This window comes from Nuphar pumila, chromosome 5 (genome assembly GCF_984573655.1).
Source record: "Nuphar pumila chromosome 5, dmNupPumi1.hap1.1, whole genome shotgun sequence".
In the NCBI taxonomy this organism is placed as follows: domain Eukaryota; kingdom Viridiplantae; phylum Streptophyta; class Magnoliopsida; order Nymphaeales; family Nymphaeaceae; genus Nuphar; species Nuphar pumila.
In genome coordinates, this window is record NC_143253.1 from 54,038,706 (window position 1) to 54,055,196 (window position 16,491).

Here is a 16,491-nt window from a genome sequence, read left to right on the forward strand (position 1 = left end):
TCTTCCTGAATGTGTTGTTATTGTACTTATTCTTCAACATCTGTCCCTTCTTTTGTTTAATAGAGAAACGACATTTTGATTTACAACATGATTTAGCTTTGGCTTTGTTTTTTCTGAAAGTACTTTTGGTCTTATTATTTTCTGTTCTCCATTCATCCCACACCACCATTATATGCTTACATGTATAGGCAGATCTGAAGCATGATCAGCACTGAAGGCACAGGTGTGCTATGTAAATAGTGTTATTCTATCCTCTGATATATGATAATGTCATCCAATAATCTGATTAATCTGATGCAACTGTTTTGATGTCAGTCCTTGGCAACCTAACGTAGGATGAACTTTTCACATTGACTTTCTGCAAAAACATATGTTTTATTTTTCTTGGATGGGGTTGGAAGGTGGTATCATGTGGGTTTTGCAGCATGTGTAACCATGAAACTCTAAAGCTACACCTTCTTGCTGTCTTTTGTGACCGACATGACACTGTATGTTCATGCCTTGCTTTATGTATGAATGTAAGTTCTGAGAGATGAGTCACACATATTCTCCAACCATTGTGTCAGTATGCCAATGTGGTTTACTAATGTGAATGGTAGATTTAATCATTCATTTATCCTGCATAATCATTTACTGCAGAAGAGCTAAAGTACTCATATTGCACTTGATGCTACAACTTTAGTGACTATTATGTGTTAATATGTATCTTGAAAGATGAATTATAAATCTTGCAAGCCATTCATGTAACTGTAACAATTCAAACATTCATGTAACTGTATCTGAATAATGTTCATCCATTGAATAGAGAATTTTTGTTCCTATTCATAAGCATTCACTATGCAAGTGTTAAATCACTCTTAGTGGAGGGAAATGTTTTCTGCAGGAATATAATTATATTGCTTGTAAGAGGCTTGAATACTTCTATTCTTCTAAACCTCAGCCAGATGAGTTCGCCATTGTTGTTCGTGGAATCCCTGTCACTGAGGGGAGTACATTGGATGATAGTGTTGAAAAGTTTTTTACAGAGTACCATCCTTCAACCTACCTTTCACATGTAGTGGTTCGCAGAACAAGCAAACTTCAAGCTCTTATTGTAAGGATTTTCTCTGTATTTGTATCTTTTTCTTCTTCATCAGCTTTTTATGAGATTATGGTTGAAAACTCTACTGGAAGACTCATTCATCGATATACAGCCTACACTTATTTTTTTTTTAATATAGATAGTAAATGATTAAATTCAGTTCCAGAGATCATTGATATCTTTTTTGACGTAGTTACATCTGCTTGATGCTGCTTAAATGTAACGTGGGTATTTCTACCAGGCTTTACTTGTATTGAGTGCACATGGGTATGGATCAACCATGTTTCAATCTTAACTCTACCCATTTATTATCTTATGATCCAACCAGTGTGTAGGCTGTTATCGACGCAGAAAGTGTCTATTGTTAGCTATAATTATTTGTTAGTTTTTTTTAGAGCATTCATTATTTATTAGTTAAGCATATAACTGTGACATACTTAGAGTTATCACTGGTGATTGACCATCTATAATGTAGCATAATTATGCAATTTTTAATGTCTATATGCTTCACACACACAGAGATGTATGTATATATATGTATGGAGAAAATTTGATACCATACCCTCTAGTAGACACCACACATTCCCTCACATTTTCTTGGTTTTTTCTGAATCAAGCTCTACTGATACGATCTATATGGTTTAGTTAGTCAAAAATGTGTTTTAGATCATTCAATCTTATTGTATAAGCAGACTTTTTGCGGGCTACAAAATTAAATGGTCTACAATGCCTCAAAATTTTGATATTAAGAAAATCATATTTTTATGTCAAAACCACCGAATGCCAAGTGCATTTCCAAGTAAATGGACCATGCTGAATATATTCGTGGGTTCAATGTGGCCGAATAAAGCTCACACTTATGAGATTCAGCTAGAGAGTACCATACTCTAGATTGTAGCCAATATATATATATATATATATATATATATATATATATATATATATATATATATATATATATATATATATATATATATATATATATATATATATATATATATATATATATATATATAGGGAAGGGGGACCGTCCAACCAAAGGAAGGTAAAAAATCTACAACTGATATCGATGGCGTTCCTTCTCTAATGATAGAGTTTTTCATCGATCGGACTTTACATATTGGATTTTTATCATTCATTTAGTGAGTGACAATTTTTGGATTATGAGTTTTCGATGATTAGATGTGTTTTTGAAAGTGCTAAAAAAAAATGGCCCACAATACTTTGTATTGTAAAGTTTTAAATGGATTGTGAGTCATTGATTTTTCACGTTTTGAAAAACATATCTATATGTGGTAAAGTCTTCGTGTAAATCTTATTTCTTACTAAATAAATTATAAAGAACAAATATATGAGGTCTGATCGATGAGATGCTCAAGCATTGGAGAAGGGGAATTGTCCGATCGTTGTTGGTTGTAGATTTTGTGTAATATCACGTACTTTCATACTTAGTTAAATGTGAGATTTTCGAAATTTTGGCGAAGTGTGGGCGAAAAATTGTTTGAACCTCGATTTTAGATTGATGTTTTTGAGTCTGGGTTTGACCCATGTCTCATCAACTAGGTCTAAATGAGCCAATCGAAATGTGAGAAAAAAGTTTTATTTTTGACCTTTAAATTCAAGCGAAATTCAGATTATTTTCAGGCGAAATTCAAAATTTGATATTCGTGTAATATGTTGTTGGATGCGTCTCGGAATTCTGAGCGCAACGCTATTTTACTTTTCAAAGTTTGGGCTACGATTGACCCGAAAATCGCATTTTTTAAAAAAATGAGCAGTTTGTCGGTTCGGATCCGGACTTGGATCGGACCAAATCTGAGGGATTTGATCCAAATTAATATGGATTTCGACCCTATCCCAGACCCATATTAATCTGGATTTGATCTAGTTTCAAACCCATTTGGATTTTGGATATGGATCTTGGATTCAGATCCAGATCTAAATCCATACCCAAAATTTTTTCTAACTTTAAATTCATCAAAAACCTTTAAATTGGGGTTTATTTATGTTAAGCCTCCAACATTAATTTGGTAATTTTTGGAAACTTTTGAAAATTCATTTGTAATTTAATATTAATTAATTATTTAATTTAATGCAATTCCGAAAATTTATTTTGAGGTTTGTTTAGGACTCTTGAAAAAGCCCTTAAACACCTATGGACGAGTTCAAGAGGATTTGAGAGACTAAGAGTTATTTTTTAACAAAATTTTGAAAAAACTCAACATTTGGAAGAGTTTCAAAAAAATTAGGAAACAAAGGGAGAGAGAAAGTTCCATCTTTTGGAAACTCTCTTAGAGAGGGCTGGAGAAAAAGGGAGGGGCGACCTCTCCTATGGGGCCTATAAAAAGACCCTTAAAAAGAGAGGGAAAAGAGAAAGAGAAGGAAAAAAAGGAGGAAAGATAGAGGGAGGAAAAAAGGAGGAAGAAGAGGAGGAGTTTGGGCCATCTCAAACCATTTACCCACGTTTTTCAACATCCACCATCGTTTTTCTTCAAGTTTTTATTCATGGTATGAGTTTTTTCTCTTGAATCAAGTGAGAAATTGATATAGATTGGATTTCCATGCAATAATTTGATGGAAATCCATGGAAAGAGTGGTTATATCTATGTTTTTGCAAAGACACATGGAGGATGATGCGTAGATTTTCCTCCATGGTTGTGTTAATTATTTTCACTCTTTCATAAAATAAAAATTCTGTATATGCTAAAATAAAATCTTTATTGGTAGTAGATGTACTTAATTAGAGGTTTAGCACAAATCTGGAATCGTAAACATAGTGGGATTTTATAAGTTGCATAGGCATTTTTTCTGGAATTTATTCATGAATCCGACTATATATATCTGATATTTTAATTCATGAATTGGTAAGACTGCATGGTTGCGTGAGGCTGCGTAAATCTGCAAAGCTGTGTATGTGTGAGAAAGTTGAAAATGTGTGCGTGACTTGAAACCTTATGTGAGTGCAGAGTTGTATGAATGCATAAACAGTATGAATGATGCTCAGTAATATTTGCAGAGTAAATTTGTGAGAATATACAACATTTAATATATGCACACTTAGGAAAGAGCACATATGCAAACACGTTGAGTGTGATTATGGCCATGTATTTATATTTGCAGTATGATTCTGGATATGCATGCTAATTTATATGGAAATAGGCATGCATGTACAAGTTTAACAATTACACTTTTGCATGTACATGCAACTTTATTTTTGTGCACATCTATGCATGCACATTAACTATATTTATCTTAGCACAGTCCAAGCATGGTTACTCATGCTGGACTCGCTTGTAGCCCTACCAGGTTGGGTGCAGCAGGGCATGAACCTAGCCCTGCCGGGTCCAGCCAGTTGGTTGGCCAGGGTAGGGATGGCAGTGGACCGGGGCGGGGGGGGACAAGGTCTCCACCCCCGCCCTGTCTCAAAAAGTTAATCTCCATCCCCGTGGCGGGGGGGACTTTGGATCTCCACCCCGCCCTGTCTCAAACTAATTATCCCCTTCCCCACCCCCTCTCCTGCCCTGCCCCCACCCCCGTCCCCGCCCTCGCCCCCGTCCCCGCCCCGCGCCCATCCTCCGTCCCCCGTCCCTGCCCCGTCCCGTCCCCGGCACTGTTTAGTGATTTTTTTTGTATAATTTTAGTGCATCCTGGACCATTAAGTTTTTGTACAATTTTAGTGCATCTTTAGAAAAAAAAACATTTATTTACAACATGAAGAAACTGAAATTTAATTAAATGGAAAATAAAATCAAAGACTGCATTTGTTAGACCTTGAAGATGGGACCAAAAAAAAAATTGAATAAGAACTCAGTTTCTTAGGTTTCTTTAATAAACAGGCTCCAAGACAAGATTAAAGTCATTGTAAATTCATCATCAGGCTTCTTTAACAAATCATGTAAAACTCCAACATAGACGTTACCATCCAATAGTATCATATTTTGTAAACTTGCAGAGTTGCTCATAGTCTTCATACAGTAACCAAATACATTGTCTACATTTTTGAATGGTACAATAACAAAAGAAAAGCTTACTTTATGCATATCATCTTTTCGTTATTGTATTTCCTAGCCAAAGCCATCAAAGAAGGCTCTATAATCCCACTGCAAAGCCTCAGAACAAGATGAGTGCAAGTACACAAGTCAACAAAACGGAGAATAAAAGAGAACAAAATGAGGCTGCGACAACCCTAAGTATTAGAATTGTTATGCAAAAGGATGATCCTGATCAACAGATGACTACGGTGGATAGACAGAGGGATGGTCCCAACCTGTTCTCCGAGACGAGTGTGATGGAGGTGTTTGGCACCGATGGTGGACGGAGAGAGGGCCGCCGATGATGGTCACCAATGGTGATGGAGAACCTTCATCGCCGTTGGTGCACGAATCTGGCGCCGATGGTGGACAGAGAGAGAGAGGGCTGAGGGCCGAAGAACGTGGTGCTACACGATTTAGGGTTAGTATTAGGGTTAGTAAGTTAGTATATATTATTGTTGGTTTTTTGTAATTTTATTAGCTAGGTTTAGGTATTTTAGTAATATTATTAACGGGGATGGGGTGGGGATGAGGCGGGGCGGGGCGGGTATGGGGTGGGGGAAAGTGTAAGTCCATCCCCGCCTCCATCCCCGTACGGGGATGAATTTTGACCTTCATCCCCACCTCCATCCCTGTTTCATGCCCTTCATCCCCGGTCCATACGGGGCGAGGCGGGGCCCCGTTGTCCCCCGGTCCACTGCCATCCCTAGGCCAGGGTAAGGTCTGCCAACACCCGCCAGGTGCTGGTAAACTCTACCTGGCCTTACCGATTTGTGATGCTAGAGAAATTGCGAATGTTTTGACATAGAGATTAACATCTATATATAAAGAAACACAAAAAGTTATGGAGCACTGATAGGAAAACAAGAACCATGTACCTTAACAATTTAAATTAGTATTCTGAATCTGTTGCCAATTATTGCACGTAATCCTGGCCGGCAAGAGGCCTTATAGATTATGATACTGGAGACATTGTTAAGGGGTTTTTAGTCAGAAAACAAAAATTCTGCATAAGGAATTACATGCATTATTGACCCAGAAGCAAAAAAAAAAATATTGACCTTGTATTAGGTATAGCAGAAATATCTACATCATAATAGCCGTACAAACATTGTATTGCTGAAAGCCTCCTTGAATTGGGAATTATAGCTTGATACCTTTTACTTCATTGCAGTTGAGACATGATATCTGATTTAAAAATATATATATATATATTTAACTGATTATTACATATTTGATGTTGAGATCTGTTATGGCTGTTTGTTTTGGTGGGGAACCTGATCAATTTCCCATTTTATAGATCCTCATATTTAGGCTCCATTTTACATGAGAAACAAGTGGTGTTTTATGTCTTTTAGGGATATCCTCATTCTGGCCTGACAGGCCGAGCCTGGTGGGCAGCCGAGCACAGCCACCGGCATGTTTTTTTTTTTAAAGAGGGGTTTTAAATGTTTCAGTTTGGTGAGGGGTGTTCTGAATGTGTTGAGAACACATTCTTTTAAAATATGGCTGTATGCTTAATGTGCATGTAAATAAAGATTAAGGTAGCATGTGTATAGTTCAGCCCTTCCTGATACTCCAGATTAAGTTAGCATGTGTCAACACAAGAGCTTATCTCTTATGGGCGTACACATGCTACATAGAGTCCATGTCAAATCTTTTTTGGCCATTTCTTTTTTGTGTTTGAATTAAAAGGTGGATGTGCTCAGTTCTTGCTCACTTTCCTTTGAAGACACTCATTTCTTTCCAGATGCATGGTCCACCATGCTTAAGAAGCCACCATCTTCAGATTTCTCACCATCTATTCACTAGAATTGTTTTTGGCACCAGCAAAAAAGTTCTTGTGCAACTATCTGGCTTGATTTGCATCTGGATACCTGGCCATGCATAACTCACAAGGATCTAAAAGAAGGGACAGAACCAAAATATGTGAGGTATGGTTTTCTCAACAGACCAACATAAAGAACACCGGTAGGCTAATTGAAATTCTTTGTTCATCATCCCCTGCGTGTTTATTATGTCTAAAAAAATAATCCATGCAAAGACTGCTCATTAGGGCTGGGAAACAAGACAAGTCGCTCATGGCTCAGCGTGTCTTCAGCTCGCAAAGAGGTCACTCAAACACTTAAAATAGGCTCAGCAAACACGAACAGTGGGTGTTCGGCTCGGCTCGTGGAGGCTCTTTAACTAGTAACATATGTATTTTACATATATTATATATTGTAGAGTATAGATGGTTGAAGTGTTTGGCTTGCAAACATTAAGTTTATAGTTCAAATCCTATTGCTTACAGCTTTCAATGTTACTTATTTGGTAAATAAGCCAGTTTGAGCTTTGCTTGGTAGGCTTAGAGTTCAAATTCTATTATTCTCAAATTTGAAAAATCTATTTTTTTTTGTAAATAAGCCAGGCTTGAAGTTGGCTTGTTTAATGCTCACCATGAGCAGAGCTTGCCACAAGAACAACTGAGCTTGACCACCCTGTTCTGTTCGTTTGACTTGTTTACCAGCCCTACAGCTCATCTATACTTGAAGAGTATCCATGTTGGCAACTGCAACGTGAGCATGACACTGACACATACACATGCAAATATCATAGTTAAACTGCTTTTCCTTGAAGGAAAACCAACACTTTTGTGTACTTATGCTTGGTATTTTTGAATTATATGTTTTGTAATTATGTTACTTCTATGTATATATATTCTATATGATTATCCAGAAATAAGAATGATGTACAATTGTTTCTTCCCAGAAAGATGCAGAGAAGTTATACAAAAGGATCATCCATCTCAAGTCAAAAACTCCTACTGAGCAATATTCAGAGCGTGGTGGTTTCTTTGGACGGAGGCAAACAGATCTTGTTGATAAATATAAAAATAAATTAGAAGACTTGGAAGAAAATGTTAGGATTGAACAGTCAGATGTTTCGTCAAGAGGAGAGGTAAATTATTGACATTCTTGTTTGATGAAGTTGACTAAATGTCTTGCTGCAGTGATTCATGTTGGTTGCTAAGTTTTAATTTCTTTTACATATATGCTAATGTGCTAAGTGGTACAAGTATATTAATAACATTAGTTTCTAAGTTCTGTAGCTGTGGGAAAGTTTTCCTTCTACATGTCTTGACTTGAAAATCTTCCATTATTTAGCTCTTGAGCTTGTAACTATTTGTTTGATTCTTGCTTCTCTTTCATCAGCTTGTATAATTTTCATGGGAACAAATATTGCCGATATTTTCAATAAATTCGATTTTTTGTGATAAATAAATAAAACAAAAAGTATACTCGTGAACTAATCTTGATATTTATAAAAAGTCGCAATAAAAACTTTGTGAGCAAAAACACCCATCTAAATCTTGCAAAAGGGACATTTTAATCATTAGACCACTTCTACTTTTTATGTATGCCCTACATCGGTTACACCCACATGCTAACATGTGTTACCAAAAGGCCATACATGTGTTAAAATATATACATATATGTATATATTTGTTTATATGTATGCCCTACATCGGTTACACCCACATGCTAACATGTGTTACCAAAAGGCCATGTGTTAAAATATATACATATATGTATATATTTGTTTATATGTATACATGTAAATGTGTATATATATATATTTTTCTAATATATATATATATATATACATTTATATGTGTATATATTATTGTAACGCCCCAAAATTTCAACTTTCAAACCTTTCATAAAACAGGCAAGAGACTAAAAGAATCTTTTTATTTCAGAGTTGGTTTAAGAAATAAGCGGAAGCCCATCCTTTTGTTAATTTTAGAAAGGCAAGTTGACCACTTTGGGCACGTTAGCTGAAGAACCAAAACATACAACCCATGCTACTTGAAAAAGGCATTTTCATTAAAAGAGGGTTCCAAAAGTACAAAATTCGGATGTCCCAAGGAAAATCCATTACAAGACCCAAAAACATCAGGACGCGAGCTAAGAGCAGGAAAAAGAGAGTCTTGAAACCATCTTGCCATCGCGCCATCGCCCGTGAAGTGCCTATTCATCACCTGTACCCATAGACTGGGTTAGTTTCGCTAAAGAAACTAGTAGGTGCACAAGATAGACTACAAGGAAACTGAATTATGTACATTTCATTCAGTAGGTTACGCAGTTTAAAGTAGATAAGCAGTTAAACAGGTAAGCAATGCAAGCAGATAAATAGTGCAAACGCGTATGTAGTGCAAGCGAATCAGTAGTGCAAGCGAGTCAATAGTGCAAGCGAGTCCAAGTGAGTCAGTAGTGCAAGCGAGTGCAAGTGAGTCCAAGTGAGTCAGTAGTGCAAGCGAGTGCAAGTGAGTCTCACTACTCAACAACCAGTGTGAACAGACTTTATGTTTCGATATTACTGGCCCGCGGGTACGCGCAGGCAAAACGTAGAAACAACTGAGACTAGTTCGGGCGTCTGTTATTCTATGTATTTGAATAACCCGAAAAGCTAGTTGAGTCCGCTCCAGAGGGACGGCTTTAGCCGAGAGAGGATTCCCCGAAGGAGGCAGTGCCACGGATGCATCCAACTTCTGCAGAAGTTTTGAGCTAACTATTGTAGCCCCTTTCCCCTAACTCCAATGACTGGGGAGGCCGGATCATTGCCCGTAGGGTGGTTGTTAACAACCTGTCCATTGGAGTTTGTACCGTCCTGTCCTCTCCCTTGACAGACCACTTGAAACGAACAGGTACGTTAGGGGTTGCTTAACTAACGACCCACTCTATGCTGTAGTCTTTAAACCACTCAAGCATCTTGCCTGTGAAGGCGAATGTGAGGCCATTTATGTGATTTCAGCATTGTGCATTTCGCACTGTTCGTGGTCGCACGACCGTCTCATCCGATCATCGCAGTACTAGACGTGTCGTGCACGACTACAAGTACTCTAGGATGAAGGGGGTATAGCTCCTCAAAAGAAGCCTCAACAGGAGTGTTTCACAAGGATGTAAAGTTTATCAACTTTACTATATCCTTTGAAACAGCAGTACCTTGTGCCAACATTATGCCTGCGATTTTCTAGAACCTCATCCGCTATCGGGGTATCTACATGCCTCGCATGACTCGACACCGGCCTCGATAGACGGGATACATGTTTCTCAACAGAACCTCCAACTCGTCTGCAGGACTGCATACTTAAGGAGTCAGGATCCTTGCAAGGTATCCCCCTCCTTAGACGAGGATGTAACGCTAGCTCCCATCTCAACTCTCGTCGCAAGAGAGAGAGGTGAATGCCTGAGGATGCCTTTAAGGCATATGCAAAGAGCAAAAACCTGTGCGGCATCTGCAATAGCAAAGCAGTAATAATACATACAAAAACAAGAGCCTAGGCGCAAAGCGCGGCGACAAGGTAAAGGCGGTAAGCAGAAGTGCGACACTGAACCTCGCCACGATGCGTGACGGCACATACAAACCATAAGCAAGAATGCAACACGAGATCTCGACGTGATACACGATGGTAAGTATAGACTGACATAAGGTAAAGGGCAAGGATCGTGAAACCGCGTCCTTGAGTTAAGTGCATACTCGTATATATATATATATATATATATATTTGTATATATATATATATATTCATTTTATTGATCGTTTTTAGTTTAATTGAACTTAATTCAATTATCCAAGTCTTTCGTACAATCTTCCCTTACCTTGGAGGGTTACGAGCTTGCCGACGTCTGCGGACGTACACAATTGACGGCTCGGGTCGCGGAGCGCGAATGAGATCCGTCGTAGCTGCGAATATGCGATATTAACATGCAAGCCCCGACAAAGCAAAAGCAAGGCAAAGACTCAACTTCTCCAATACATAGAGTTGGGGCCAACGGTCCCAAATGACTCAAAACCAAAAAGGATGGGGCAGGGCCAAATGAGCCTTGCCGCCCAAAGAGGGATGTAGTCAATGTGAGCAGATGACTCACGTTCACTAGGAATTCCTCGCTGGAGATCAACAATTGTAATAATCTGTCCCCATTACGATGTAGCTTCCAAAGATTCCCCGGGTCTGTCGACCAAGGGTATAGGCTTGCGCACAAAAGGGGCAGGGGATCGGCCCCTACTGGCAAACAAAAAGGCAGGGGCCGATGGCCCCTGTTAGCAAACAGAAAGGCAGGGGCCAATGGCCCCTGCTGGCACACAGAAAGGCAAAGGCCGATGGCCCCTGCTGGCAAACGAAAGGCAGGGGCCATAGGCCCCTGCTGGCAAACAAAAGGCAGGGGCCTATGCCCCTGCTGACCAAAGAAAGGCAGGGGCCATAGGCCCCTGCTGGCAAATGAAAGGCAGGGGCCGATGGCCCCCTGCTGGTGCAAAAGAAAGGCAGGGGCCATGGGCCCCTGCTGGCAAATGAAAGGCAGGGGCCATGGGCCCCTGCTGGCAAATGAAAGGCAGGGGCCGATGGCCCCTGCTGGCGCAACAAAAAGGGGCAGGGAGGAGGGGCTCGACCCCTCCCCTGCCGTACGGAAGTAGGGAGGGGGCTCCGCCCCTCGCCTGCCGTACGAAAGCAGGGAGGAGGCTCAGCCCTCCCCTCCCTGTGCAACGAAGAACCGAGGGGGGGGAGGAATGGGAGAGAGAGACGGAAAAAAAGGAGAAGAAGAGGAGGGAGAACGTACCTGGTGGTCGGCGGCGGCGGCGGAGAGAGGTCGCAAATGGCGGCAGCAGACGAGCGAGGGAGAGTCGGGAGGCGGTGAGGGAGAAGAGACAGCGAGGGGGAGGGTTTCGTATTTGAAACCCCCCCTGCCTTATCTTTTTAAAGGCACGAGGGAGGCGGTGCCTCCATTGGGTCCGGGTCGGGTCCGGGTCCGGATCCGACCCGAATCCTAACCATTTTTTTTTTTTTTTTTTTAACGGGTTGTTACATCCTACCCTCCTTAAAAATAATTTCGTCCGCGAAATTTTTATTCCTTACACTGGTCAAAATACAAGTCAGGGTATTTTTCCCTGATATCCGACTCGGGCTCCCATGTACATTCATTTATTCCATGGTGTTGCCAACGTACTTTTACAAGAGAAATCGTCTTCGATCTGAGCACTTGGTCTCGACGGTCAACGATTGCCACTGGTCTTTCCTCGAACGTCAAGTCCTTTTGGATATCCACATCATCATAATGAATGATGTGTGATGGGTCGTGAACGTATCTTCTCAGCATAGATACGTGGAAGACGTCGTGGATCTGAGCGTACTGAGGAGGCAGCGCAACACGATAAGCCGCCTCACCGATCCGATCCAGGATCTCAAAAGGTCCGACGAACCGGGGACTCAGCTTTCCTTTCTTCCCAAAACGGAAAACGCTCTTTGTAGGAGATACCTTAACAAAAACCATATCTCCTGTTGAGAACTCCAGCTCTCTACGTCGACGATCAACGTAACACTTCTGCCGACTCTGCGCGGTACGCAAACGTTCCCTGATCATCTGCACTTGCTGAGTATAGTGCTGTAGCACTATAGGTGAATCTAACATCCGCTCACCAACCTCATCCCAGTAAACAGGTGATCGACAAGGCTTCCCGTACAAAGCTTCGTACGGGGCCATACCGATACTCGCATGATAACTATTATTGTACGCGAATTCTGCCAACCCGGTATGAGAGTCCCATTCTCCCTTCCAGTCTAACATGCACGCTCGCAGCATGTCCTCCAAAGTCTGAATCGTGCGTTCAGATTGTCCGTCGGTCTGAGGGTGGAAAGCGGTGCTGAATTTCAGTTTCGTGCCCAAGGCCAACTGCAGTTGTCCCCAAAACCTGGAGGTGAACCTCGGGTCACGATCGGAGATGATTGACACAGGAACACCGTGCAATCTCACAATCTCCCTGACATAGAGATCTGCCAAGCTGTCCAGGGACTGACTGAGCCGAAAAGGGAGGAAATGCGCCGATTTAGTGAGTCGATCCACGATCACCCAAATCGCATCGTGTTTCCTCCGCGTCCTTGGCAAACCGACGATGAAGTCCATCGTGATGTCCTCCCACTTCCATTGTGGAATCTCCATCTGCTGCATCACTCCGCCTGGTCGCTGGTGCTCGATCTTAACCTGTTGGCAAGTCAAACACTTCGAAACGTATTCGGCTACGTCCCGCTTCATTCCACTCCACCAATATCTGCGCTGCAAATCTTTGAACATCTTTGTGCCGCCCGGGTGAATCGTGTACCTGGACTTGTGGGCTTCAGCGAGAATCTCATCTCTCAAAATAGGGTCTTTTGGCACCCAGAGACGATCCTTACGCCATACACCTCCTTCCTCACTCAGACGAAAGGGGGTATCGGCCCGCTGCGCTAGAGCCTTCAGCTTTTCGTACTGCTCATCGCTCTTTTGACTAACAAAGATCCTAGATAATAGCTCAGGTTGAGCTACCATGCTGGAAAGACTGATCGAAACTGGAGTGACTGCAAACGGTTCCCACGATATCAAATCCTCGATCAGCTTCCACCCCGCAAATAACAAATTAACGGAAACGCTGGGAGACTTGCGGCTCAGAGCGTCGGCCACAACGTTCGCTTTTCCCGGGTGGTAGGACAAGGTAAAGTCGTAATCCTTGAGGAATTCCAGCCAACGCCGCTGCCTCATATTCAGCTCCTTCTGTGAGAACAAATATTTTAGGCTCTTATGATCTGTAAAAGCCTCGAACCGCTCCCCATACAAATAGTGCCGCCATATCTTCAATGCGAAGACCACCGCTGCTAACTCCAAATCATGAGTCGGATAATTCTTCTCATGTATTTTAAGTTGGCGCGATGCATAGGCGATCACTCTATCGTTCTGCATTAAGACGCAACCCAAGCCTGTCCCGGAAGCGTCGGTGTAAATCACGAAGCCGCCTTGACCCGAAGGTAAGGCCAAAATAGGAGCAGTCGTAAGACGTTCCTTTAACATCAGAAAACTGTTCTCGCACATGTCGTCCCACACGAACCTAGCTTCTTTCTTCAGGAGTTGCGTCAAGGGTAGAGAGATCTTAGAAAAGTCCTGGATAAATCTTCGATAATACCCAGCTAATCCAAGAAAACTCCGAATGTCACGAACATTCCTCGGTTGCTGCCAACTGAGTACAACCTCGACTTTCGCTGGATCCACGGACACACCTTCCTTGGAGATGACATGTCCCAAAAACATGATCTCCTCGAGCCAAAACTCGCACTTAGAGTACTTAGCGTACAAACGCTCCTTTCGCAAAGTTTCGAGAATAACTCTCAAGTGCTCACGATGTTGCTCCCAGCTATCGGAATACACCAAGATGTCGTCAATGAACACGATCACGAAGGTGTCCAAGAAGGGTTTGAACACCCTATTCATGAGATCCATGAACGCTGCAGGAGCGTTAGTGAGTCCGAAGGGCATGACCGTAAATTCGTAATGCCCATACCTGGTCCGGAAGGCCGTCTTGGAGATATCATCTCCCTTAATTCTGAGTTGATGATACCCAGATCTAAGGTCGATCTTTGAGAAGATCTTGGCCCTCTGCAACTGATCGAACAGATCCTCGATGCGTGGCAACGGGTACTTATTCTTTATTGTCGCCTGGTTGAGCATCCGATAGTCGATGCACAATCGCAAAGATCCGTCTTTCTTCTTCACAAACAAGACAGGAGCTCCCCAAGGCGAGACGCTGGGGCGGATGAATCCCTGATCCATCAACTCCTGCAACTGCTTCTTGAGCTCTTCGAGCTCGGCTGGTGCCATCCGATATGGAGCCTTAGAAATTGGCGTAGTACCCGGCAGCAACTCGATGTTGAACTGCACCTCACGAGGTGGAGGAAGGCCTGGCAGTTCCTCCGGGAAGACGTCTGGAAAATCTCGCACAACCTCCAAGTCTCCCATCGAGACTCGTGTCGGCTCGGACTGGACGACACTAACCAGAAAGGCAGTGCATCCCTTCCTGAGGTAGCTTTGCGCCCTCAGCGACGAAATCAACTTGCTTGCCCGAACAGGTTTCACGATCTTGAATTCCACCTTGGGCATTCCCGGGGGAGACAAAACAATCTTGCTATCTCTGCAAAAAATCTTGGCATGATACTTGTGCAGCCAATCCATGCCTAGGATGACGTCAAATTCCGTCATCACTAGCAGGATAGCACAAACCGGTAAATGCCAATCTGCCAGGACTACGTCCAACTCTGGTACGTAGGTCGCACAAACAGTATTTTTTCCAATCGGGTTATACACTTCAAGGGTATTATGTAAGGGTTTTACAGGTACGCGCAAAAACTCGGCAAAATTTACCGAAATAAAAGAGTGTGTGGCACCACAATCAAAAAGCACAAAAGCCGCTTGGTTAGCGACAAAAAGGGTACCTTGCACTAGGTCGCCCTTGGTCAGCTGCTCGGCCTTGGCTGAGTAGACGCGTCCCGGTGCCCTCCTTTGACCGCTCGCCTGCGGTTGCGGCGTCTGATACTGCTGTTGGGACTGTGGTGGCCGAGGGAGCAGAGGTGCTCCGCTGGTCTGCCTGGCGTCGTCAGCCGCCTTTTTGCGACAGTCGCGCGCGTAGTGGCCCATCTTGCCACAATACAGGCATCCGCCTGTATCGAGCGGGCACGCCTGCCCGATGTGGGATCGACCGCACCTGGGGCACACATTGCTCGTCTGCTGCCTGGCTGGAGGGTTGCCCTGAGGCCGCTGACGCTTCGAAGGAGGATATCGTCTCCTTCCTCCTTCGCTCTTCACAGGAAGGAACGATCGTTTGCCTGGGTCACCGGAAGGTGTCTTCGGCTCACCACCCGTAGCGGGTGGCCTCCTGCCCTGTGTACTCTTAGTGCGCTCCCAGGCCTCACTCAGGAGGGTGGCAGCAGCAACTGCCGCAGAGAAGGTCGAGGGCATGCTGGTTAGGACCCGATGCATGAGCCCCTCCTTTAGCCCCCGAACAAACTTTCCTGCTCGCTCGCGATCATCCGCGAACAGGTTGGGACAATAGGGTTCTAAGCGCTGGAATTTGGCGATATAATCCGTCAAACTCGAATTGCCTTGGCTGAGCTCCAAGAACTCCACCTTCTTCTTCTCCCTCGCATGAGGCGGGAAGTAGTTCCCCAAGAAAGCCTTTCTAAAAGCTTCCCAAGGAATGGGCGAAATTCCCGAAAACTGCATACTCCGGGCCATGTCCCACCAACTGCGGGCATTCTCCTTCAGCCTAAAGGTCCCGAATAACGTCTTCTTGTCATCGGGCACTGACAAGACCTCGAACACTCGTTCCACCTCCTTCACCCAGTTATCGGCCATGTCTGGGTCGGGCTTGCCATCGAAGGTCGGGGGGTCAAGCTTCAGGAATTTCTCATACGTCACTGCGGTATGCGGCTTCGGCTCAGAAACGAGCGCTGGTTCCCTTTGAGAACGAATCTGGTCTCGCATAGCCGCTGCTAGGGAACTTATGGAATCCAACACGAATCCCCGCTGATCTGACCAA

General features: G+C 43.0%; 1 protein-coding gene across 1 annotated transcript in view; it reads left to right on the forward strand.

Annotated features, from left to right (window-relative positions):
* LOC149837615 (hyperosmolality-gated Ca2+ permeable channel 2.3-like) overlaps positions 1-16,491 on the forward strand; it is a 214,014-nt gene that overhangs the window by 65,652 nt on the left and 131,871 nt on the right. The window contains exons 4-5 of the mRNA XM_090006148.1: positions 884-1,093; positions 7,864-8,052. Of these exons, the coding sequence (XP_089862274.1) occupies positions 884-1,093; positions 7,864-8,052 (399 nt within the window). The remainder of the gene's footprint in view (positions 1-883; positions 1,094-7,863; positions 8,053-16,491) is intronic.